This window comes from Neoarius graeffei, chromosome 12, assembly GCF_027579695.1.
Source record: "Neoarius graeffei isolate fNeoGra1 chromosome 12, fNeoGra1.pri, whole genome shotgun sequence".
Taxonomy (NCBI): domain Eukaryota; kingdom Metazoa; phylum Chordata; class Actinopteri; order Siluriformes; family Ariidae; genus Neoarius; species Neoarius graeffei.
Genome location: NC_083580.1, coordinates 81,009,757 through 81,035,699, shown reverse-complemented (window position 1 = coordinate 81,035,699; position 25,943 = coordinate 81,009,757). Strand labels below are relative to the sequence as shown.

The following is a 25,943-nucleotide window of genomic DNA, read 5'->3' as shown; positions in this document are numbered from 1 at the left end:
TTGTCCAGGGTGAACCCCGCCTTTCGCCCGTAGTCAGCTGGGATAGGCTCCAGCTTGCCTGCGAACCTGTAGAACAGGATAAAGCGGCTACAGATAATGAGATGAGATCTTTTCTTACCATCAAATACTTTTATTCCATGTTTTGTTGCTGCTTTTTTTTGTATTTTCTGGGCGTTTTGTTTTCGAGTAGAGTTTTTATTTCGTCTTCGGTTGGTTCAGCAACACGCACCACCATTTCATTTTTCTCCACTCATGGTATATGAGCTGATATCCTAGTAGTAGAGTAGCCAATCAGAGCGGGCAATTGCTCATATCCAGTGAATGTGGATAGAATAAAATATATGTTATTTTCAGCTGTTAAATGAAAATATTATTTAAAAAAACACAAAATGCAAACTGAGCCTTTTGGTTGAACCAATTCATTGTGATCGATATTGTGTAATATAGAAAATATCATGAGAATATTTTTGTCATAGCAACAACCCGTAAAAATGGGTCAAAGAAACCAAAGGAACCATGGTCTCACTTCCCAAAAAATAAAAAATAAATGTCATTTGTATTTCATTATCTTATCTCATCTCATTATCTCTAGCCGCTTTATCCTTCTACAGGGTCGCAGGCAAGCTGGAGCCTATCCCAGCTGACTATGGGTGAAAGGTGGGGTACACCCTGGACAAGTCGCCAGGTCATCACAGGGCTGACACATAGACACAGACAACCATTCACACTCTCATTCACACCTACGGTCAATTTAGAGTCACCAGTTAACCTAACCTGCATGTCTTTGGACTGTGGGGGAAACCGGAGCACCCGGAGGAAACCCACGCGGACACAGGGAGAACATGCAAACTCCACACAGAAAGGCCCTCGCCGGCCCCGGGGCTCGAACCCAGGACCTTCTTGCTGTGAGGCGACAGCGCTAACCACTACACCACCGTGCCGCCCTTGTATTTCATTATGAACGATGTTTTATAATCTTGAGCCTTTACTTTGCCTGTTTTTTTCTGCTTCATTAAATATCAAATGGTGTGCACTACATGGAGGTTTGCTATCATATCCTATTTCCTTTAATGCATGTGAGGAATTCGAAAACACTCGGATGCAAGAGCAAGGTTCGTTTGTGAAGAATAATCACAAGCAACTAACAGAAAAAGGACAAAACAACAATCGAAGATTGAAAAGATGATGAAACCAGTTTCTGGGTTCTTCCCACCTCCCATAAACATGTCGTTAGGTGAACTGGAGACTCTAAACATGGCCACTAGGTGTGCTGTGATGGACGTGGCGGGATACCACTCAGGGTGCATTATTCTTGCCTTGCACTCTGTGACCAAGACCAGGATAAAGCGCTTACTAAAAAAAAAAAAATTACAATTAAGATGTAATCCAAAGGCCAGAGTCGTTATTGCTCTCATTAAGCACTTGTAGCACGGCACACATTTATGTCTTACAGTTAACACTTAACACTGTCTATGAGATTTTTATTACATAAGCTTAAGGGGCTTACCCTCCGAGTGCTCCTGCTTTTAATGAAGCACTCAGAGTTTCATTAAGATCTAAGAGCGAGAAGTTAACGAGATTTACAAAGAGTTCATTTTTCTAACTGAATTGATTGTAAAATTTTGCTAGGTCTGTGTGCAAAACCTTTTGTATGAAGGTGGCTGTATGGTGTTAATGAGAAGCAGGTGTGTGTGGGATTGCAAATGAGGATAGTTTCACATTTATGTTGCTATGGAGACAAGCTAATAATTGTGAGAAATGACATTTGCTGGCTCTGGTGCATGACTGGGAGCATGCCACAGCATTATACCACAGCAATTTGCCAAACGCTTTGTTTGAATTTTTATTTCGTAAAGAATGACATGTATGTTGTATCCATTTATAGCTACATTTAATGTTGTGGAACATCTTTACACTTACGTTACGGCAGCTATAAACCATCGTTCCCTCACCAGCCTCTTTTATCTCTCTCTTTAAGATAATAAGACAAAAACACCCAGATTGTCATGTTACAGAGAAATGGCAAAGTTTAAACTGGCCTGTAAAACATCTGTTTAATTCTGACTTCTGTCCTTTTAAATTAATTTCTCTTTATTAATATCTTTTTAGGCGGCACGGTGGTGTAGTGGTTAGCGCTGTCACCTCACAGCAAGAAGGTTCTGGGTTCGAGCCCCGTGGCCGGCGAGGGCCTTTCTGTGCGGAGTTTGCATGTTCTCCCCGTGTCCACGTGGGTTTCCTCCGGGTGCTCCGGTTTCCCCCACAGTCCAAAGACATGCAGGTTAGGTTAACTGGTGACTCTAAATTGAGCGTAGGTGTGAATGTGAGTGTGAATGGTTGTCTGTGTCTATGTGTCAGCCCTGTGATGACTTGGCGACTTGTCCAGGGTGAACCCCGCCTTTCGCCCATAGTCAGCTGGGATAGGATCCAGCTCGCCTGCAACCCTGTAGAACAGGATAAAGCGGCTACAGATAATGAGATGAGATGATTTTTCATGGCTAACTTGAACCCAAACAGCTCTTTGGGCCAACAAACCCAAATGGATGTTATGAATTGACCCCGGTCTTGACTACCATAGATTTCTTTAAATTCCAGTTATAATATAGGACCACTGTAACATTTGAACATTTTATTATGTCAGTTACAGATGTATGTGTAACTTAAATGAATAAAAACAAAAATGAATATTCTTCACACTGACTAACCGATCTAGAAGGTAGTTGTAACAGCTCCCTGGTGTGGGTGGAGTACAGAAGCATGGCAGGCGGGAGTTGATGTTTGCACACACAGTTTATTTTATTTGTTTCCGTAGCTTTTCAGCCGCACACACTCACACTCTCCCAGTCACACACACAACGCACACATGTCCTGGTCGGGAGAGCTCCTTTCTCTCTACTCTCTCCCTCCTTTTCTATCCTCTGTCACTGCAACACAGGCACACAACATTAATTAGGCACAGGTGCATTGACTTTGCCACTCACCTTCCCTGGCCCCGCCCTCCATTCACAAACCAACACTAGGCCACGCCCCCGCTGCCACATACCCCCACCGCCCGACTCAGACAGGGGAGCCGTCCGGCCTGCAGCAGACTCCCCCCAACGAGACAGGAAGTCCGCCACTACCATCTGCGCCCCCGGCCTGTGAACCACCTCGAATTTAAATGGCTGGAGGGCTAGATACCAACGGGTGATACGCGCATTGGCATCATTCATGCGGTGGAGCCACTGGAGGGGCGCGTGGTCCGAACATGGCGTGAAAGGTCGCCACAGCAGGTAGTACTGGAGGATGAGGACTGCCCACTTGATGGCCAAGCATTCTTTCTCGATGGTGCTGTACTTACTCTTGCGCATCAAGAGCTTGCAACTGATGGACAGCACAGGGTGTTCCTCGCCCTCCACCTCCTGGGACAAAACGGCCCCCAGTCCTCTGTCCGATGCGTCCGTCTGCAAACTAAAGGGGAGAGAGAAGTCAGGGGAGTGTAAAAGTGGCCCCCCACACAGTGCAGCCTTTACCCTGGTGAAAGCCTGTTGGCATTGCTCCATCCACTGGACCGGATCTGGTGCTCCCTTTTTAGTGAGATCAGTGAGCGAGCTGGTGATGTCCGAATAATTAGGTATGAACCTACGATAGTAGCCAGCCAGCCCCAGGAACTGTCTCACCCACTTTTTGGTCTTAGGCCTCGGGTAGGCTGCGACCGCTGCTGTCTTGGTCAATTTGGGGACGCACCTGCCCATGACCCAAGTGGAAACCCAGATACCGTACTTCCACCCGCCCAACTGCACACTTTTCCGGGTTGGCTGTGAGACCCGCCTGCCTCAGCAACTCTAGGACGGCCCTAAGGTGTTCTATGTGCCGCGATGTCTAGGTCCCCTAAACATCATTGAAAATCTGTGGATAGATCTCAAAAGAGCAGTGCATGCAAGACAGCCCAGGAAACTTGAAGAACTGGAAGCCTTTTGCAAGGACGAATGTGTGAAAATCCCCCAGGTAAGAACTGAAAGATTATTAGCTGGCTACAAAAAGTGTTTACAAGCTGTGATACCTGCCAAAGGGGTTGTTACTAGGTACTAACTATGCAGGTGCCCAAACTTTTGCTTCGGGCTCTTTTCCTTTTTTGTCATTTTGAAAATGTAAAAGATGAAAATAAATTGCTTTTGCTTAAAATATAAAGGGATTGAGTCATCTTTAACTTTATGCCGTTTGGAGATCATTTCATCTTCAACTTGCTTAACTGTTTACAGTAACAGCAATTTTGACCAGGGGTGCCCAAACTTTTGCATACCACTGTATGTCGTCTAAGTAGGCTGCCACATAGGTGGCGTGGGGGTGGAGGATCTTGTCCATGAGCCGCTGGACCATAGTGGGAGCCCCAAACAACCCAAAAGGAAGCGTGACAAACTGGTGTAATCCAAACAGAGTGGAAAAAGCCGTTTTCTCTCGGGATAGAGGAGTCAAGGGGATCTGCCAATATCCCTTCATCAAATCCAGTGTCAAATAAAAGCAAGCTGTGCCTAACCAATCGAGCAACTCATCAATGCGAGGCATTGGGTACACATCGAATTTAGACACCGCTTTGACTTTTCTATAGTCCACACAGAACGAGACCAACCTGTTGGCCTTGGGTACCAGGACCACCGGGCTGTTCCAGTCACTGTGTGACTCCTCTATTATGCCCATATCGAGCATGGCCTTGAGTTTGTCCCGAACCACCTTTTTTTTGTGTTCGGGTAAGTGGTATGGGAGGCTACAAACCACCACCCCTAGGGGCGTTTCAATGTGGTGTTCTATGAGGTGGGTACAGCCGGGAAGGGGTGAGAACACGTCAGAAAATTCCTCATGCAACTTGGCTACCTCTGTGAGTTGGACCGGTGAGAGGTGGTCACAACAAGGGACTGGAGTGGTTCGGGTTGTGGTTTTGGTTGTTTTTACCTCTGGCCCCAGCTCTGCCTTCTCCGGAACAACCGACGGCGACACCACAGGGACCCCCTCATTCCAACGCTTTAATAGGTTGAGGTGATATATTTGTAGAGCCCCGCCCCTATCCATTCGCCTCACCTCATAGTCAACGTCCCTGACTCGCCGTGAGACCTCAAAAGGCCCTTGCCACTTGGCGACTAATTTGGAACTCGACGTGGGCAATAATATAAGTACATTGTCTCCCAGAGTGAACAGTCTAAGGCGCGTGCCCCTGTCATACAATCGGGCTTGACGTTCTTGTGCCTGCCGCAAATTCTCCTGGGTTAAGTGCGTGAGGGTGTGAAGCTTTGCACGCAGCTAGAGAACGTACTGAATTTCGTTATTACTGGGTGAAGGTCCCTTCTCCCAATTTTCCCGCAGCACATCCAAGATGCCACGTGACTTTCACCCATATAATAATTCAAACGGGGAAAATCCCGTGGAGGCTTGCGGGACCTTTCGTACTGCAAATAACAGGGGCCCAAGCCATCTGTCCCAATTATGCGCACCTTCATTTACAAATTTCCGAATTAGATTTTGAAGTGTTTGATTAAACCTCTCTACCAAACCATCCGTTTGTGGGTGATAAACGCTGGTGCGGATAGATTTAATTCCCAACAACCCATACAGCTCGCACAGTCTGCGTGACATAAACAAAGTGCCTTGGTCTGTCAGGATTTCTCTCAGAATCCCGACCCAGGAGATAATACGGAAGAGTACTTCCACAATACTGCGTGCTGAGATATTGTGGAGAGGCACCGCTTCTGGTTATCGCGTTGCATAGTCCACCAGGAGTGGGATGGCTTGCTGAGAGAGAGGGAGATGGGAGGATACCACAGGTGCGACGGGCTGGCTGGGGAAGAGCTGGCCGCCGCCTCCATGGTGGGGGAACGGGGTGGAAAGAGAGAGAGGGAAAGAGGAGGGAAAAGGAGAGAGAGAAAGAATATGAGGAGAGGCGCCTCATCCACCTGCCATCGTAACCGCCTCCAGATGGTCCTCCGCCAACTCGATGGCTCATTCTACTGACGCAGGGCGATGACACTGGACCCATTCCGCCGTTCCTTCCAGAAGTTGAAAGATGAACTGTTCCAGTGCCACCAGATTGATGATCCTGTCGGTGTCACGGTCTTCCGCTCTCGGACTGCCGGCAGGCGTCCCAGAGTTCCTGGCCAAATGCGAACGGACGACCAACCTCCTCCAACGTCAGTGGCCGGAAGCACTGGTGGTGTTGTTCCGGGGAGCGGCCGACATGCTGCAGGATGGCTTTCTTCAGGTCAGCATACCTGAGCTGGCTGTCAGCAGGGAGTTGCAGCGCTGCGAGCTGCGCCTCACCAGTCAGAAGCGGGAGGAGGTACGCTTCACGCTGCTCGAGTGGTCACCCCCACGTTTCGGCCACTTGCTCAAAAAGAGCGAGGAAAGCTTCCAGATCGTCCTGCGGGCCCATCTTCATGAGGGTAGCCTGAGGAGGGTCTGCCATGGTGACAGTTGAAGCCCCTGCCGACGCAAGCAAATGCTGGAAAGCCTGGCGATCTTCCTGCTGGGCCAGCATCAAGGCTTCAAAGCGTTGCTCTTGCTCCTTCTGGAGGGCGGTCAGCGTTTAATGCTGGTTCTGCTGGGAGGTAGCGAGGGCATGGATGAGCTCTTTGAATGGGGAGGACTCCATGTGGTGGTTCCATTCTGTACGTCCCGGGTTTCGGCACCACTGTAACAGCTCCCTAATGTGGGTGGAGTACAGAAGCATGGCAGGCGGGAGGTGATATTTGCACATACACTTTATTTTATTTGTTTCTGTAGCTTTTCAGCCGCACACACACTCTCCCAGTCACACACGCAACATGAGAGCTCCTTTCTCTCTGCTCTCTCCCTCCTTTTCCATCCTCTGTCACTGCCACACAGACACAACATTAATTAGGCACAGGTGCCTTGACTTTGCCACTCCCCTTCCCTGGCCCCGCCCTCCATTCACAAACCGATGCTAGGCCACGCCCCCGCTGCCACAGAGGTGTTGTGTTTTTATTGGAAAATAATCCACACCAGATGTGTTCTGATTCAGCCTGATGCCAAGCAGAGAAGCTTGGTGTATACTGTCCACATGACTTTATCTGCATGTGCAGAAACGGTGGCAATCTGAGTGGCATTTGTTCACACGTATCATCACAAATGCAAGACATAAATGTGACATTGTCGAGATGGCATGTCAGGTTTTCAAGTTGATCTGTAAACTGTTTTATGCACATCAATTTTAAAACACAGTGACAAGCTGTATATCGCTTAAAATGTTCTGCTGTCGTTGTCGTGATTTTTGTCACCATCTGTGTCTCAACTCAAAACTGAACTACGAAATACACTCGTGTTAGCATGTCAGGGTAGTGGGGGGGATAATATGTACACTACTTATTTAAATGTTGCTTGTCTGCATGTGATGCCCAGAAACATTTCAAAAACAAAATGTTCATAAATTAATGAAACAAAAAAGATTTCTTTTTGCATTTCTTCCTCAAGTGACCCCCAAATGGATTTACAACTCCTGCAATAAATGCTAACAACCTTATTGAACCAGAGGTTCTTTATTGCAGCAATATAACGTTATTCGAGCTATCGATGTGTCTCTGTATCAGATTATGAAATTGTTCATATTAAGCATACATTGTAAATCCATTCATATGTTTACAAAGAGCAATTTTTAATATGTAACGGAAAAATATGGTTAATGACACGACTCAGTAGAAGGTATAAACTATAGATAAAGTTTAACGGCACAGTCCTGTTTAATCATCCAGAATCTATAAGTCCATATCTTAGAAAGAATTACAGCTGGTACAACAGATCATCCGTTGTGCCACTTAGTCCTACATTCAACTCACCCACTCTATTGGTCTCATTTTAATATGACAGTAAATCACGCAGGCGGTTTAAAACTCCTGCATGCAAAAGGAAAGGAGGTGGTACATACATCACAGGCATCAACAATACAATCATGTCTCGACACATCACTGTCATCAAACATCAACGTCCCTCTGCTCTGAAGTGCATTAGCTCACGACTTCACAGCAACCTAATTCTACTGTTGTTCTCAACTGTGCGGAGGAGCACAGGAACATCAACTCAAAGCTGAAAAAGAACCGAGGCTGAGTTCTATCACACTTACAAGACGAAAACTAAGCATGTGTTCCCAAACATGACTTTACAAATGAACTCCACTACCTTCATTACCAGTGTACTGTGTGTTATATACAATACAAGAAAATGCTGAAGGAGGAAGAAAGAGTAACAGGGGAATAGTGGATAAATTAGTTTCCATCTAATATTAGCATTTCAATAAAGAAAAATATAACAGCAAAAACATGATACTTTAAAGTGACAAATTGCAAATTAAAGCATTACTGTATAAAATATCCAGGATAAAATACATATCAGAGGTGTAAACCTCAGGCTTACACCAGATACAATACCATGTCAATTCTTAAGGCAACAATTCAATATTTGATGATACCACTGAACATGATTCAATATGACACAACAGAATTCAGTATCCTGTGACTCTGGCGTACGCCTAGCTTTAACCGAGGAATGATGATGCTGATAATTTAGAGAAAGACTATTTTAAAACCCTGCTAGCCTATTAAATTATTTGCACGGTAGTATTACACAAAAGTATAAATTATTTTTTTTACCACCAGTTATTTGCACTCTTTCAAGGATTATTGCATCGATTCACTGTAGACGTGTAGGCAATAAATCGTGATACAAATTTATGATGATTTGAATCGAAGAAATAAAAATGAATCATGATTATTATCAGGCTGCGTAATCGTTTACTTTTTCATATCTGTAATTGTGTTGTTCAGACATCAGAGGGTGCAATAATATACAATAGTGGGAGTACGAGTGACTTCACTGTAGGTGGAAGTAACACAGCTCTAATGCTGCGAAAACACACAAAAAGACCAGATCGAAAATGGGAAGGAGCTGTTCTCTGACTTCAAATAGATTTAACAAGAAATCAGAGCTTTCTTTTTACAGAGCGCTGAAAGATAAAGAAAAGAGAAGCAAATGGAGACAGAACAAATGTTCATAAAAGTTTATAAAGAAAAAGCATATTTGTTATTAACTTTTTCATTTCTAATAAAAGGAATATTTTAGTTAATAGGCTATGATATTTTACTCCAAACTGTACAAATGTGGGTAAATAATTATTGCTGGTTATTTAAAAAAAATAAAAAGTTTGTTTGTTTTTCATTTAACAAAAGGAATATTTAAGTTGAAAAGAATAGAAAAAACGTTGCATTTTTTGGTAATTAAATTTTCTGAAAATATTTTAAATATTTTTCAAAAACATAATGGGAAAATCTAATCTTGAACCTAGTATTGTGAATCAAATCAAATCGTGAATTGGGTGAATAATTACATAGCTACTTCACTGCCATTGTCTTCTTTTAAAGTCAATGTGAAGATTCAGACCATTTCCAATTACATTTCTTAATTCACTAGATATCTCATTTCTCGATTCAAGAATACCCATTACTTAATTAGATTTTCAAAAGTCAGAATGTAAAGAAATGCTGTAAAGTAAAGATGTCTTCAAAAATAATGGCAAAACATTTCTGCTACCTGAACAAATGCATCAGATTTTTGGTCACAGATACACTTTGTGCAACTTTATAAAATAAAACTGACTAATAAAACGGTCTGTATGCGATATGTTACTTCCTTTACTGACATACAAATCTTTGACATTTAAATTTTTTTTTACTGACGCACTAATGCAGAAGCCAGAAAAGCATCTATGACAAAAGTGTATTACAACCCCGATTCCAAATAAGTTGGGACAAAGTACAAATTGTAAATAAAAACAGAATGCAATGATGTGGAAGTTTCAAAATTCCATATTTTATTCAGAATAGAACATAGATGACATATCAAATGTTTAAACTGAGAAAATGTATCATTTAAAGAGAAAAATTAGGTGATTTTAAATTTCATGACAACACATCTCAAAAAAGTTGGGACAAGGCCATGTTTACCACTGTGAGACATCCCCTTTTCTCTTTACAACAGTCTGTAAACATCTGGGGACTGAGGAGACAAGTTGCTCAAGTTTAGGGATAGGAATGTTAACCCATTCTTGTCTAATGTAGGATTCTAGTTGCTCAACTGTCTTAGGTCTTTTTTGTCGTATCTTCCGTTTTATGATGCGCCAAATGTTTTCTATGGGTGAAAGATCTGGACTGCAGGCTGGCCAGTTCAGTACCCGGACCCTTCTTCTACGCAGCCATGATGCTGTAATTGATGCAGTATGTGGTTTAGCATTGTCATGTTGGAAAATGCAAGGTCTTCCCTGAAAGAGACGTCGTCTGGATGGGAGCATATGTTGCTCTAGAACCTGGATATACCTTTCAGCATTGATGGTGTCTTTCCAGATGTGTAAGCTGCCCATGCCACACGCATTAATGCAACCCCATACCATCAGAGATGCAGGCTTCTGAACTGAGCGCTGATAACAACTCGGGTCGTCCTTCTCCTCTTTAGTCCGAATGACACGGCGTCCCTGATTTCCATAAAGAACTTCAAATTTTGATTCGTCTGACCACAGAACAGTTTTCCACTTTGCCACAGTCCATTTTAAATGAGCCTTGGCGCAGAGAAGATGTCTGCGATTCTGGATCATGTTTAGATACGGCTTCTTCTTTGAACTATAGAGTTTTAGCTGGCAACGGCGGATGGCACGGTGAATTGTGTTCACAGATAATGTTCTCTGGAAATATTCCTGAGCCCATTTTGTGATTTCCAATACAGAAGCATGCCTGTATGTGATGCAGTGCCGTCTAAGGGCCCGAAGATCACGGGCACCCAGTATGGTTTTCCGGCCTTGACCCTTACGCACAGAGATTCTTCCAGATTCTCTGAATCTTTTGATGATATTATGCACTGTAGATGATGATATGTTCAAACCCTTTGCAATTTTACACTGTCGAACTCCTTTCTGATATTGCTCCACTATTTGTCGGCGCAGAATTAGGGGGATTGGTGATCCTCTTCCCATCTTTACTTCTGAGAGCCGCTGCCACTCCAAGATGCTCTTTTTATACCCAGTCATGTTAATGACCTATTGCCAATTGACCTAATGAGTTGCAACTTGGTCCTCCAGCTGCTCCTTTTTTGTCCCTTTAACTTTTCCAGCCTCTTATTGCCCCTGTCCCAACTTTTTTGAGATGTGTTGCTGTCATGAAATTTCAAATGAGCCAATATTTGGCATGAAATTTCAAAATGTCTCACTTTCGACATTTGATATGTTGTCTATGTTCTATTGTGAATACAATATCAGTTTTTGAGATTTGTAAATTACTGCATTCCGTTTTTATTTACAATTTGTACTTTGTCCCAACTTTTTTGGAATTGGGGTTGTATTACTTTTGACTGACAGGATATGTTAATGTAGTTTGCTTATCATCTGGTTGAAGGTCATTTCCAAAATCCAGAACAAAAATCAAATTTGGGGACAGATGACTAGCTCTCACTGACTCAGATTGTCCTTTCACACAGTGTGTGCGCTTGTGTGTGTGTGTGTGTGTGTGTGTGTGTGTGTGTGTGTGTGTGTGTGTGTGTGTGTGTGTGTGTACAGAAAGCCCCTGGGGTACATTATAAAGGTCAATAGACTTGAATTGCCCTGCTCTTTTTACAGCAGATAGGCACATCGCTCTGGATGGCTGCTGGCCATTACAGTCACAATTCAATTCTTTAATTCATTCTTCAAACACGTTTCATTTCATAGTGGTAAGTCTGGACCAGGGGCTTCCAGCGTCCAACTGCTTCTGAGAGCCGCTTAACCAGCCCTGTTGAAAAGGCATTACTCTGAAACCTAACTGGCCTCTACCAGACATTCCTATGTGTGTTTTTTATAGTGCTGTCAAAGTTAACGCGATAATAACGCGTTAACGCGATCTCAATTTAACGCGATTTAAAAAAATAGTGCCGTTAACGCAAATTCTAATTTGGCCCTGCAAGTCACCTGTAGTTCCTGTTGCGGCTTGTCGCGCGCTGCTTCAATAAGAGTACGTGTGAGTGATGGAGAAAGGCATAGACATATAAACATCCTCGCTGCCATATTGGATGGGGCAAAGTGGAGAATAAAGATGCCTCATTCATGTGCTGCGTTTAACTGTACCAACAGGTTTACCGTCCAAACGAGATCACATGGGATTACCTTTCACAGGTGAGACTGGAAAAAGACTTTTCAATACTGTTCCTTCAGTCTTCAGTTTCCCAGCTCATCTCCACCGGGGAGGTGTAGAGTTATAAGCAGTGAGAATTAGAGAATACAGTGCCACACTATGATGAACGTTTTTGAACGTATGACGAAACGTATGATGTTTATTTTTGTTATCTGTTTTTTTCTTCTTTTATGGCAAATACTTCTCTTCAAAAGAAACTAATGAAGAGTAAAATAAAACATTTTTTTTATTTTCACAGTGATATGCACTTTATTTTTCATCCCTTGGTTTTCTCATCTAATATGGAAGTTATGGATGTCAGTGGCTGTGACAAGGCGTGTTATGCTCTGCAATAAAAAAAAAACAAAACATTGGTACAAAGCAAGCCCATTCACTTTTTTATGCCGATAAGAGAATTACAATGGTTTTTCATGTGACAAAAATGTGCGATTAAATTGCGATTAATCGCGAGTTAACTATGACAGTCGCGACATTAATCGCGATTAAATATTTTAATCGCTTGACAGCACTAGTTTTTTATCATCGTCATCTTACACATTAGATTTCTGTGATAGAGACTTTTCTCCTCTTGTGATTTAGTATTTTAAAAAATGCCGATGAACGCTTTAATCTTCCAAACCTGAAACAGAAAAATTAGGATTTTCCATCATTTCAGGTTCAAGGATTGTGAGTTCAGGTATCTGTGTGGAGCTTTCCATGCTTTCCCTATGTTTACATGAACCCTAATGGCCAGTTCTGTTCAGCATCATTGTTCACACACTCACCTGCTTACTTTACATACATCTGGAGGATTAAAAACAATGAAAGAAAATATCACAATCTGTCAGATTTCCAAGTCGAATTGTAAAACGTCTAGCAATGAGAAAGGAGAACTAAATAAAACCTTCTGCTGTCGTCATTACTGTTGTCATGGGCATTCAAAATTATTTACTAATCTAGGAAATCCAGAAGAGGAGTTCACAAAACAGACCTTTTGAATGGTGTGAAAGGTTTTTTAAAATTTGAATACTAACACAAACAGAAATAACAGTTAACACAGTTCTAATGCCACAACAATACACAAACATCTAAAATGGGAAAGAGACTTGAGTCTACAGGACAGAGGAGTTTGCACTTTCCAGTTTGCGTTTTTCTTTTTCAATCTCATTAATTTCAAAACAGAGGAAAAAAAGAGATCCGAGTGACCAAGAACGACTGCATGCACTAGGCATGTAATGATATATCGTCTGACAATACATCATGATACACATTTATGACAATTCGAATCGATGAAATAAAAAAATGAATCGTGATTTTTATCAGGCTGTGTAATCGCTTAGTTTTTCCTAAATGCAATTGTGTTGTTCAGACAGCAGGGGGCGCAGTAAGATTCAATAGCAGGAATGTGTGTGACTTCACTGTAGGCGGAAGTAACACAGCTGTAATGCAGCAAAAACACAAAAAACAAGTCTAAAACATGAAAGAGCTGGTGTGTGATTCTGTACAAATAGATTTAATAAGAAATCAGAGCTTTCTCTTTTTACAGACTGCTGAAAGATAAAGAAAAGAGAAGCAAATGGAAGCAGAACAAATGTGACCCCTCACCGAATCCAGGGACACATGTCGGCCGAAACGAATCCGAGATAATCGCAAAAGAAGCATTTTTTTTCGAAATTTGTGATTTTTGTGTTTTTCCATCATGTGCAAGTTGAGATCTTGAAGAATGCAATCAGTATTTCAGATAATAGATTGTTTTGTTGGAAAAGCATACATTTTTTGTTGCAAATTGTCTCATTTTTGTCAGGACTGTAGCCTGCTGGGGGGTGTGGGTAAATTACCATATGGGCCATTCACATGATGATTTAAGTCATTTGTTTTTTTTTTCCGCGAATCAGCTGTATGATCCGGGCTGAGCGCATGGCTACTTAACCTGCATACAGGCGTGTGATTTCACTATGGAATGAGGAAGCTAAACAGAGCGCAGAGGAGCAAACACCGCGAAGCAAACAGACACACGGTATTTACATCGGAGATCACCATTTCTAGCAAAAAAAACCGCAACCTCGTTTTCCAGATTGAATGGAATACTTGAATGATCGGATGATACACGGACCGTTCTAGGATTACATTCCATCGGAGGCATTGGTGTGTGCAAGGCGCCGTTTCTCTTTCTGATGGGGTGAGTTTATTAATCTAAGGCTGTGTGGTTATTTTTGCATGTAACGGAGAGTGTTGTGGTTTGGTTAAGCCTAGGTCACAACCGGACGTACGATTTTTTGGCCGTGTGATTTTTGGCGTTTCCCAAATCGCTGCGTTTTTTTTTTTGTTCACGGAGAAAGACGCGCGTTGGCCGTAAGTTTGTCTTGCAACCTGAAAAAACCGTAAGCGCCCGTAGAGTTTGTTTGACATGACAAAGAACCTCTGCGGCCGGTCTGCGGCTTGAAAATCAGCACGTCACACGTGCGCTCTCGTGCTTTTCACACGTGCGCTCTCGTGCGTTTCATGCGCACTCTCCGTGTATTTCTTGCGTTTTTTGCGTGTAGACCGGCCGTAGGAGCGCGTACTGTACGGCCAGTTGTGACCGAGGCTTTACATGAAACTAGTGTTGTGTTAGTTGTGTCATCATCGTGCTATCTTTCATTCTTACGGTGCAAGTAATTTTTCAACCACAAAACGTTAAAGTATACTTTAGGACTTATTTTTGTACTTCATAACTGTTTTGGGCATACTTTGCATGGAAGGAAAATTGACGTGGTGATCTTTGTTTACATGAAAGTAGTATCGTGCTAGCTCGTAGGGGGTAGGGCTTTCCTTAATGTCATGCAAATGAGCACCATTATGTGCCCGCCCTACACCCAGAGTAGCTGAGATGGAAAACTTTGAGGGCGATTTTCTCCCTTTTCTGTTTTAAGAAGTATACACTTTCAAAAGGCCACACATTCTTCAAATATTGTCAGATCTCCACATGGAAGGCATCATTGGAAAGCTTAGAAACTGTACTTTCTGAATCTGTCAATAACTCAAAATGCCCCCGGCCGACATGTGTCCCTAGATTCTGTGATCTGCCACAAATGTTCATAAAAGTTTATTAAGAAAAGGAATATTTGTTATTCATTTTTTCATTTTTAATGAAATGAATATTTTAGTTTATAGGCCATTATATTTTACTTCAACCTTTACAAATGTGGGTAAGTAATTGTTATTAAGAAAATGAAGCAAAAGGATTTTTTTTATTTAACAAAATTAATATTTAAGTTGATAAAGAACAGGAAAATAAGTGTTGCTTTTTTTGGTAATAAAATTTTCTTCATTTAATTTTTTTTTCCAAAAATATCATGGAAACATCAAATTGTGAACCCGCTATCGTAAATCTAATCAACTTGTGAATTGAGTGAATCATTCCATGCCTACTCTAAACTACTGCAGGATCTGTACAGAAACCATCTTGTGTAGTTGTAAACTTACTTGCAAGTATAATCCAGCCTTACGTGTAAATGAACGTACAGATATACAGATATATATGTGTGTGTGTGTGTGGTCATCAACGTTTTGAAGTTTATTTCATTGCGTTCACAGGTGTCAAATAAAACTCGGTTATTCAGGTTGGATAATTTTTCCTAAAAGCAAGTAATTGCAGACAGATATTCAAATATATTCAAAGTAAAAAAGTTTGAGCAATAAAAAAAAGAATTAAAGTCAAAATGTATTTTTTACAGTATTTTTGGCTATTTGTTAAAAAAATCAGAACAGCAATATCCAACAGGTTTTCCAGACTCTCTCTCTCATTTGCTATTCATGGCAGCTAAAGCAACAAAAAAAAAAGGCAGGTTTTGTTGCAAGATAGTGCAATGAGTGATGTGCTTTAACAAAATGTAAAGATTGTGTACACTAATTAGCATGTACACTCTATAAATAAAGTTATGAGACTCAGTACACACCTCATAGTGTACAGCAGGGTCCCGTTGTCCACCAGCCGCAGGAGTTTATTAGGAGTCGTCATGTTGTGGGCCACAGATTTTTTCCCGTTGTGGAAGAAGGTATCCGGAGTCCAGATCTTGCTGGCTAGAAGGTTGTTGAGTGGGAGAACCTGCATGGGTCCATCAAACTTCAGCCTCTCATCCCTCCAGCTCTGACGAAAGAATACATCAATTGTGTACTCCTGGAAGAGAGAGAAATAATTTATCAGGGTGGCTCTTTTCTTTTAAAAAATGCCTTTGATGACCAGGAATGGAAAACGAGTGAGTAATTGCACTTTGTTGCCATACTTCAAATGATTTTGGCATATTTTGAGTTTATTGAAATTGAATATTTGTAGTTATATGCTATAAATTAAAATTACTTGTTACAAACCTCAAAGATCTCTTCTCCTCTCATCCATCCAGTGACTACACAGTGTAGTTAGCGCTAGAGCTATCTGTGTGTGTGTGAAGACAGATAATCTAGTTGAGGATCAGCGTCCCTGACTCTACCTCAGTAAAATGTTTCAGTACAGTACGCTGGAGTAAATGAAGACTCGTATAAAATGAGGCGTCTCTTTTACCTCCCTGAAGCCAAAAAGCACGTTGAGGTAAATTCAGCTAATGTTAACTGGATATATTTAACTAAATTAGCCTGTTTTCTTTGCTAATACCAGGGTAGACTAGCAGCTAATACAAACTGGCTATGAAGTCAAAGTCTAGTGAATGCTAAATATTGGTTATTTACAGGATATTTGACTTTAACGTTTACATTTTAGTACTTGAGTACATTTAAAAGTAGCGACTCCATATACTTTCACACAAGTATGATTTCTCAGTACTGTTTCCACCCTGAAGAGGACTTTTTTTTACTCATCTGATTTAATGCCCTTCAAGCGCAAGAGCCTGGAACAGGATGAGTCACGACTATCTCTCCTCCATACTCCATTCTCCAAAATGCCTGGCCTTGATTAGTCAAGATTCTTGCCTGACCTTTTCTTCAAAACATCACTGTGTTTATTCCTACAGGCTTGTTGATGAGCAATTCTTAAGGCACACTTCAAAAGATTATCCTTGTATGAATGTTTCCTCAGCCACCACTCTGGGTATAAAACAAGTCATTTAAAAATTTTTCTCCATAATGTCAGTAGAGACATGCCATGGAAACGTATAAATTTAAAACGACTGATCATCCACTCAGTCTTTTCTTAGCATGCACCATAAACATCTCCAAAAATGGAGAGTTTTCAGCATTTTAGAGTGGGAGCGTGATGGAGATGAGGTGATGCTACGAATACTACGATGCTCAAATGACCTTGGTTGTTTTGTTTTTTTTTTACATTTTCCTGGAGTCACTCAGGAGTTTTTAATGGGACTCGTATAAAAGGTGTCCATAGAAGAGCTCATATGAATTACAAATGAAATCATAAGTGCAAGAATCCACTTAAATAGAATTGATTTGTGTTTGTTTCCTGTGTCAGTTTAACTCTTGTCTTGTCTTATATAACACACACAGTTATGTAGAAATTCCACATTTGTATTCGTCCTTGATAGCTCTAATGGCTTCCAGAGGGAACACGAAACTGGGTTGATAACCTTAAAAACACCAGCATAGCAAAATTTTGATGATTTCTCTTTTTAATGATAGATTGTAAAGGTGTTGACACAGTGGGGAGACACAGACACAGCGGATAGGTTTAAAAGCCCGAACTCGAGAAAACTTTAATCCACTCAAAACTTACTGCAAGTCAGTTTTTTATATCAAGTCTAGACGCACCAACCGACGTCATCATAATGCGACACAGTAAAGAGCAAAACAACGACTCAACAGGTAATGCAGGACGTGACGGAAACAATCATTTCAACTGAACACCTAATAGCTGGCTGTGAATTATGAACAATGTGGTGCCCCTACACATGCCCCCCCAGAATTCACAAAGACAGACAAGTTCATCCGGTGAGGTGGGCACAGTGCTCGGCCAAAACTACTCTGGCCTTCAGGCGCTGGGGCCACAGGAACAGGAAGTTCAGGGTTTGTGGACTGTGGAAGTGTGGTAGATGGCAGACAGCCCCGCCGCGGGGGCTGGGCAACCACCACCGGAGAATCCAAGTCCAAGTGAGCGGGTTTAAGGCGGTCCACTGACACCCGGTCTCGCTTGCCCCCGATGTCGATGACAAAAAATTTGTCGCCCGTTTCCAGCACCCGGAACGGACCATCATAGAGCGGGCACAAGGGGCTGCGGTGAGCATCATGATGGATGAAAACATATGCCGCATCCTGCAGTCCTGGTAAGAGCTGTGAACGCGGCATGCCATGCTGAGAGGTGGGCACTGGTGCAAAAACCTGGGCATCCTGGAGGTGCGCCTGCCACTGCTGACCAGCAGACCATGGGCGAGTAACATCAGTCAAGAAATCACCCGGCACCCGGAAAGGCTGCCCATAGACCAATTCGGCTGCAGAAGAAAGTAGATCCTCTTTGGGAACAGCCCGCAGCCCCAACATTACCCAAGGCAAACGATCCACCCAGCTTTCGTCACGGAGGCTTGCCCGTAATGCGACTTTCAATGAACGGTGAAACTGCTCACATAGTCCATTGGCTTGCGGGTGGTATGCTGTGATGCGGTGTATCTGCACTCCGAGGCTGTTGGTGACTGCAACCCATAACGCCGACGTGAACTGCGAGCCGCGGTCTGATTTTATGTCAGAAGGGACGCCAAAACGGGCTACCCATGTGCTCAGGAATGCCCGTGCGACATCAGCTGTGGAGATGGACTGGAGTGGAATGGCCTCGGGCCAACGAGTGGTGCGGTCAACCACAGTGAGCAGGTGCGTAAAGCCCCGGGAGGTCGGCAAGGGTCCCACCAGGCCCACATGTACGTGGTCAAAACGTCTCTCCGGGACATGAAAGGTTTCAAGAGGAGCTTTGGAGTGACGGTGCACCTTAGCTCGCTGACATTCGAGGCAGGCAGTGGCCCAGTCACGAACATCCTTTTTGAGGCCATGCCAAACAAACTTTGCTGCCACCAGCTTCTGCGATGCTCTCCTGCCAGGGTGGGAAAGGCCATGCATTGCATCAAACACCTGCCTGCGCCAACTGCCAGGAACAATGGGTCGGGCCTGACCTGTGGATACATCACAAAGCAGGGTGACACCTGCATTACCAAAAGGAACATCCGCCAAACGCAGTCCACTGATGGCAGTCCTGTAGGCCTGAACGTCAGCGTCGTGGACCCGGTCCGCTGCCATGCAGACATAATCCACCCCGAGATGCACTGCCCCCGCAAACCGAAGAGAGAGACAGTCCGCCACACAATTATCCTTCCCTGCCACATGACGGATATCCGTTGTGAACTCCGAAATAAAGGAAAGCTGACACTGCTGCCGGGCAGACCATGGCTCTGAAACCTTGGTCATAGCAAAGGTTAAGAGCTTGTGGTCCACGAAAGCAGTGAATGCTCAGCCTCCCAACAGGAAACAAAAGTGTCGTACAGCCAGGAACAGGCCTAGCAGCTCTCGGTCAAACGTGCTGTACTTCCTCTCAGCGGGGCGCAACTGTCGGCTGAAAAAGGCCAGTGGCTGCCAAGCGCCATCAACGAGCTGTTCGTGGACGGCCCCGACGGCATAGTCAGAGGCGTCTGTTGTGATGACCAGGGCTTTGAACCGGTTTAAGGAACGAAAACGAAAACCGGGAACTTTTTCTATTTCACATGGAACAGAAACGAAACCAGAAACTTTATTATTTTTTATATTCCGGAACAGAAACGCTTATTAAAAATAATGGTAACCGGTTAATACCGGTTTTTATTTCGTTCCTCAAAGTTTCCGTAGCCTACAAATAAAAAAGCCATTCTTCTCCTGCGCAAGTTTCTATGACCCGCTGGGGTTCACTTCCTGTGTGACGTTCGCTGACTGAATGGAGAGAGCGGGAAGGTGGACTACTATCACGTCTCCATTACTGAGTGTCTGAGCAAAGAAGAGCCTGAACGTTGCAACCTCCCTATTGGCTGTTTGTAAAAATGTATCAATTGTTACCCTTCCCACGGGAATCATCGCGGGCTCGAGAGACGAGACCTGACGAGTTAGTTCGTTGGTAGCAGAACAAAATGTCTGGACACAAATCGGGTTTTCAGAAAAGGAAAGAAAATAAACGGAGGGTTGAAAATACAAAAAAGGAGGCAGAAAATGCAAAACGAGTTTTAAGGTAGGACAAATGATTACTTTTTAAGGCAGCCCGCCGTGGCTGCAGGCTTTCAGTTGCGTCATTGAATGGTTACTTTTCTGAGGCAGCCCGCCGTGGCTGCCTGCAGGCTTATTTATTATAGCCCATTTAGTTAAAATAGTTGATATAAAATGTTTATAGTTATGTGATGGTTGTCCTGATTTAGACTGGTTTTTTTTGGGGGGGGGGGGGGGGGGGGGGGGGGGGTTGCGCGATGTTGCACCCGGGTCCAGATTAGGGCAGAACCGGCCCTGGCTACATTTCAGGTGTAGTTTGTTTTATGTATGTATGTACTTGCATAGATGTGTACTTGGTCTTCCAATATGGCACCTAACAAAATCTCGCGGCGCGGTGACATCATGCGGTAGCCCTCTAAAGGGCCTGACTAGCCTTTGGTAACACACTAAACAAATTATCTTTCATTTTGGCACTTTTTCTGTTTGTGTAGATGGGAAGACATACTGAGAATCCAAATCGCCAACATTTGAAATAATAATTGTTTTGAATTATTTCTTGTCTTATTTAATGAAGGTTGTAATAGAATTAGCCTACATTTGGCTTAAGCTGGATGAGACAGAGACATAACTTTATAGCCATTTGTTAAACCGCTGACAGGGAACGTAATTAACCGTTCCGGGAACGAAATTTTTTTGTTCTAACCGGTTCGGGAACGTCTATTTAATGGTGGAACCCAAAACCGGAAACGTTAAAATTCCGTTTCTGTTCGGAACGAACCAATAGGAAAAAAATTCTGGTTCAAAGCCCTGGTGATGACCATAGGGGCATCCGGGGACGGGTGTGCTAGCATGGTGGCATTGGCCAAGGCTGTCTTGGTATCCATGAACGCCTGAGTCCTTTCCTCTGTCCAGACAACTGTGTGCTTAGCAGCCTTACCCTTAAGAGCTTCATAGAGGGGATGCATGAGGTGGGCTGTATGTGGGATGAAACTATGGTAGAAAGTCACCATGCCTAGAAAGTCCTGTATGGCCCTGACCGTGACCGGCTGTGGGAACTGGCATATGGCCTCCACCTTCGCAGCCAGTGGAGCTGCGCCCTTGCTCGTGACATGGTGGCCAAGGAAATCAATGGCAGACAAACCAAACTGGCACTTGGCTGTGTTGATGATCAGTCCATGATCGCTCAACCGCTGAAATAGAACCTTGAGGTGCGCCAGGTGTTCAGCCTTGGAAGTACTAGCAATGAGAATGTCATCCAAGTACACAAAAACAAATGGCAGGTCGCGCAGAACACTGTCCATGAGCCACTGAAAAGTCTGAGCAGCATTTTTTAACCCAAATGGCATGCGGAGGAATTCGAATAAACCAAAAGGAGTGATGACAGCAGTCTTGGAAATGTCCTGTGGATGCAGCGGCATCTGCTGATAACCACAGATGAGGTCCACCTTAGAAAAAATGACCTTACCAGCCAACCGTGCAGAAAAGTCCTGAATATGAGGAACAGGGTAGTGGTCGGGTGTAGTGGCCTCATTCAAGTGGCGGTAGTCACCACACGGACGCCGTCCTCCACCAGGCTTCTGAACCATGTGTAATGGCGAAGCCCAAGGGCTGTTAGAACGCCGTACGATGCCAAGGCGCTCCAGCATTTCGAACTCTGCCTTGGCAATGGCGAGCTTCTCAGGATCCAAGCACCTAGCGCGCGCATGAACTGGGGGACCAACGGTTGCGAGGTGGTGCTCCACACCATGTCTGACCACGCCGGACAAGAAAGTTGGTTGGGTGTGGGTGGGGAACACCCCAAGGAGGCGTGAGAACTCATTTGCCGTAAAGGTGCTGGACAGACGGGACGAACTGGAACAGCTACGTGTGCAGGGGAGTGAGGTAAAAGTCTCTGCATTGATCAGTCATCGGTTTCTAACGTCCACCAGAAAACCATGAGCGTAAAGGAAATCCGCGCCCAGTAGGGGCATGGACACTCTTGCCACCACAAAGTTCCAGGTAAACTGTTGTCCACCGAAAGACACCACGGCACTGCGCTCACCGAAAGTCTGGATGGAGCTACCGTTCGCGGCCTCCAATACGGGACCCCGTTTACCCTGCTGAATGTCCAAGTCTGTAGCAGGTAAGACACTTACCTGCGCACCTGTGTCACAGAGTTAACGACATCCGGAAACAGCATCGGTGACAAACAGCAAACCGCCTGCATGGCCGACGCTCATTGCTGTAAATAAGCACCGGCCCCCCCGTTTCCCAACGCCTTGAAGCGGCAGGGTGGGCGGCACTTCGTAGCCTTGGGCCCGAAACGAGCGTGGTAGAAACACAAGCCTTGCTTCCTTTGTTGTGCTGCAGCGACAAGAGCTCCCTCTGGTGGCATTGATTCTGCAGCACAATGGTGGACAGCTGCCTTGCAGTGCTGCATGACAGAAAAAAACTTATCTGCCTCCTTAGCCAGGTCGCGCGGGTCACTGATGGAAGAATCAGCAAGCGCCGATCTCACCTCCCCTGGCAGCTGCTGAAGGAAGAGCTCCCTGAAGATAAAACAAGGCTCATGTTTGCCGAGGAGAGACAGCATGTGGTCCATCAGTTTCGAAGGCTTTGCGTCACCCAAACCGCTCAACGAAAGCAAACGGCGGGCTCGTTCGGAACTGTTCAGTTCGAAAGTCCCCAGCAAAAGCACTTTAAGGCTGCCATATTTATCCTCAGTCGGAGGATTCTGCAGCAAACTCACGACTCTGACAGCGGTTGAGCTACCCAGGGCTGCGACCACATAGTAATATCTCGTTGCATCATCCGTTATCCATCTGATCGCGAATTGAGCCTCCGCTTGAGCAAACCACACCTCCACATGACCTTCCTAAAACTCTGGTAGCTTGAGCGCAACGGCGTTAGCCTCCATCGTAGTAAAAAAATAAAATAAAATAAAATCTCTTAGAATTACCGTCCAAAGAGTCGTCGGGGTCACCAGTGTAAAGGTGTTGACACAGTGGGGACACACAGACACAGAGGATAGGTTTAAAAGCCCGAACTCGGGAAAACTTTAATCCACTCAAAACTTACTGCAAGTCAGTTTTTTATATCAAGTCTAGACACACCAACCGACGTCATCATAATGCGACACAGTAAAGAGCAAAACAAAGACTCAACAGGTAATGCAGGACGTGACAGAAACAATCATTTCAATTGAACACCTAATAGCTGGCTGTGAATTATGAACAATGCGGTGCCCCTACAAGATAATCTGTGTGTGTGTGTGTGTGTGTGTGTGTGTGTGTGTGTGTGTGTGTGTGTGCGCGCGCTCTAGATGCAACATCGATAACGTTAGCATACATGCACAATATCACAAAAAAACTCCACCACTTTCTACCCACAGATTTAACCTACAAAATCTGATGCATTTAATGTACATTTTCCTGCAAATCAATCAAAGTCCTTCCCATGCCACAAGGCACATAAGGCAGCGTCAATCTCCGTTTCTATAGTCGTCTGCCCCTCAAATTCTGTTGCAAATGCAACGGAAATATTCATTTCTATGAGTCTTCAGGCATTTTCTGTAAACTATATTTCAGATAAAGTTGTACCCTTGCTATTGGAGAATGTGAAGTCTGAAATGGTTGAGAGAATGAGCAGTGTAATACTAACTGTCCTAATGAGATGTACAAGGTTCTATATGAGACATTTCAGGATTTATTATTATTATTATTATTATTATTATTATTATTATTCACAGCTCAATTGCATGGTTTTATAAAGATCATTGTTTTGTACTCTACAGTTTTAAAATAAAATCTTTTTTCTTGAAATGTGTACTATTTCTGAACCAAACCTACGATCCTTAAACCTTTACTGAATCAAAACACTAACACATTAATTATCAAATAATGTATTCAAACCTTGAAGCTCAAACAACAAATCATTTTGACAGTGGAGAACCAGAAGCTACTGCATACAAACGTAATGCAAAGAAAATATTATACAGATAATATAATGCATATATTTTCTAAACAAACAAGCAAAAAAAAAAAACAAGCAAAAAAAAAAACAAACCAACATCATGGCACTCCACTGTATTCCCTGCTTCAGCAATGCACTAGGGTTTGATAAGGGAGCTAGAACATATTTTATTGTTTTATTGTAATCACTTATTATTGTGCTTTCTGTAGGAAGCATATGTAAAGCAAACAAGAAGTATACATTAAACCAGCCCCATGAGCTGCATCTTTTGCATAGTATTACAATAACTTCTATACTAAATATAGAATCCTAAATACTAAATCAGAGGGTCCCAGTAAAGCTTAAAGAAATTATAACTTCACACAAATCACATTACCTTTAAACATGCCTTTGCTCAGCCTCTAAAGAGACCAGGATGCTGGTGATCGATTCCACATTATAAAACCATAAGGATATCTTTGAAGTATTTTTGAGAAATAAGTTATTTCTGAATAGTAAGGCATCTGTGGCCTGGTTGTTCAACTGGTTTGAGTATTTCACAAAAATGAAAACTGATCTCCTGGGATTTTCATTCACAACAATCTCTAGAGTTTACACAGAATGGTGCGACAAACAAAAAACATCCAGGCGGAAATTCAATGCTGATGAGAGATGAGAATAACCAGAGCCCGACGGTAAAGTTACGGTATCTCAAATGACCACTCTTTACAACCGTGGTGAGCAGAAAAGCATCTCAACATGCCAAATCCTGAGGTGAATGAGCTACAACAGCAGAAGACCATTTCCGATTCTGCTCCTGTCATGCAAAAACAGGAATCTGAGACTGCAATGGGACCCAAAACTGGACGGCTGAAGTCTAGAACAGCATCATGGTTGCACTTTCAGATCCCCTAGTGAGCTGTTCCTGTTACACATCCAGACTGAAGGCGGACTGGCTGAAATGTTTGTATGTGATATATTTGTGTTTTTATAGTCCTTTTTAATTTGTCTTGTCTTGTATGGTTTGGACATAAGTCTGTCAAATAAACTAAACTAAACTACTGGTAAACTAAACTAGAAAAACACCATGAATCCATGAACCCAACCTGCCTTTTGTCAACAGTTCAGGCTGGCGGTGGTGGTGTGATGGTGTGGGAAATGTTTTCTTGGCACATATTGGACTCTCCTGCCTTTCGCCCATAGTCAGCTGGGATAGGCTCCAGCTTGCCTGCGACCCTGTAGAAGGATAAAGCGGCTAGAGATAATGAGATGAGATGAGATATTGGACTCTAATACAAATCAAGCCTTGTTTTAACTCTACAACCTATCTGAGTATAGTTGCTGATTATGTGCATCACTTTATGGCTGCCATTTATCATTGTATAATGTTCTATCCTGCATGATAATGTCACAAAGTCATCTCAAACTGGTTTCATGAACATGACATGAGCTCAGGGCATTTCACCAGCCTCCTCGGTCAGCAAATCTGAATCCAGTAAAACATTTTTGGGATGTGGTAGAATGGGAGATGAATGTGCTGCTAAAAAATCTGCAACAATTATGTGATGCAAAGATGTTAACAGGGACCAGAATCTCAAATTAATGTTTCCAAAACCTTGTGGAATCCATGCCATGAAGAACTGGGGCTGTTCTGAGAGGAAAGAGGGTCCTATACATTATCAAGATGGTGTTTATAAAAAAGTAGCTGTTGATGAG

General features: G+C 43.3%; 1 protein-coding gene across 2 annotated transcripts in view; it reads right to left on the bottom strand.

The window, feature by feature from the left end:
• LOC132895710 (gamma-aminobutyric acid receptor subunit alpha-3-like) overlaps positions 1 to 25,943 on the bottom strand; it is a 176,020-nt gene that overhangs the window by 100,003 nt on the left and 50,074 nt on the right. For both annotated transcript variants that reach the window (XM_060936525.1, XM_060936526.1), the window contains exon 4: positions 16,103 to 16,323. In XM_060936525.1, the coding sequence (XP_060792508.1) occupies positions 16,103 to 16,323 (221 nt within the window). The remainder of the gene's footprint in view (positions 1 to 16,102; positions 16,324 to 25,943) is intronic.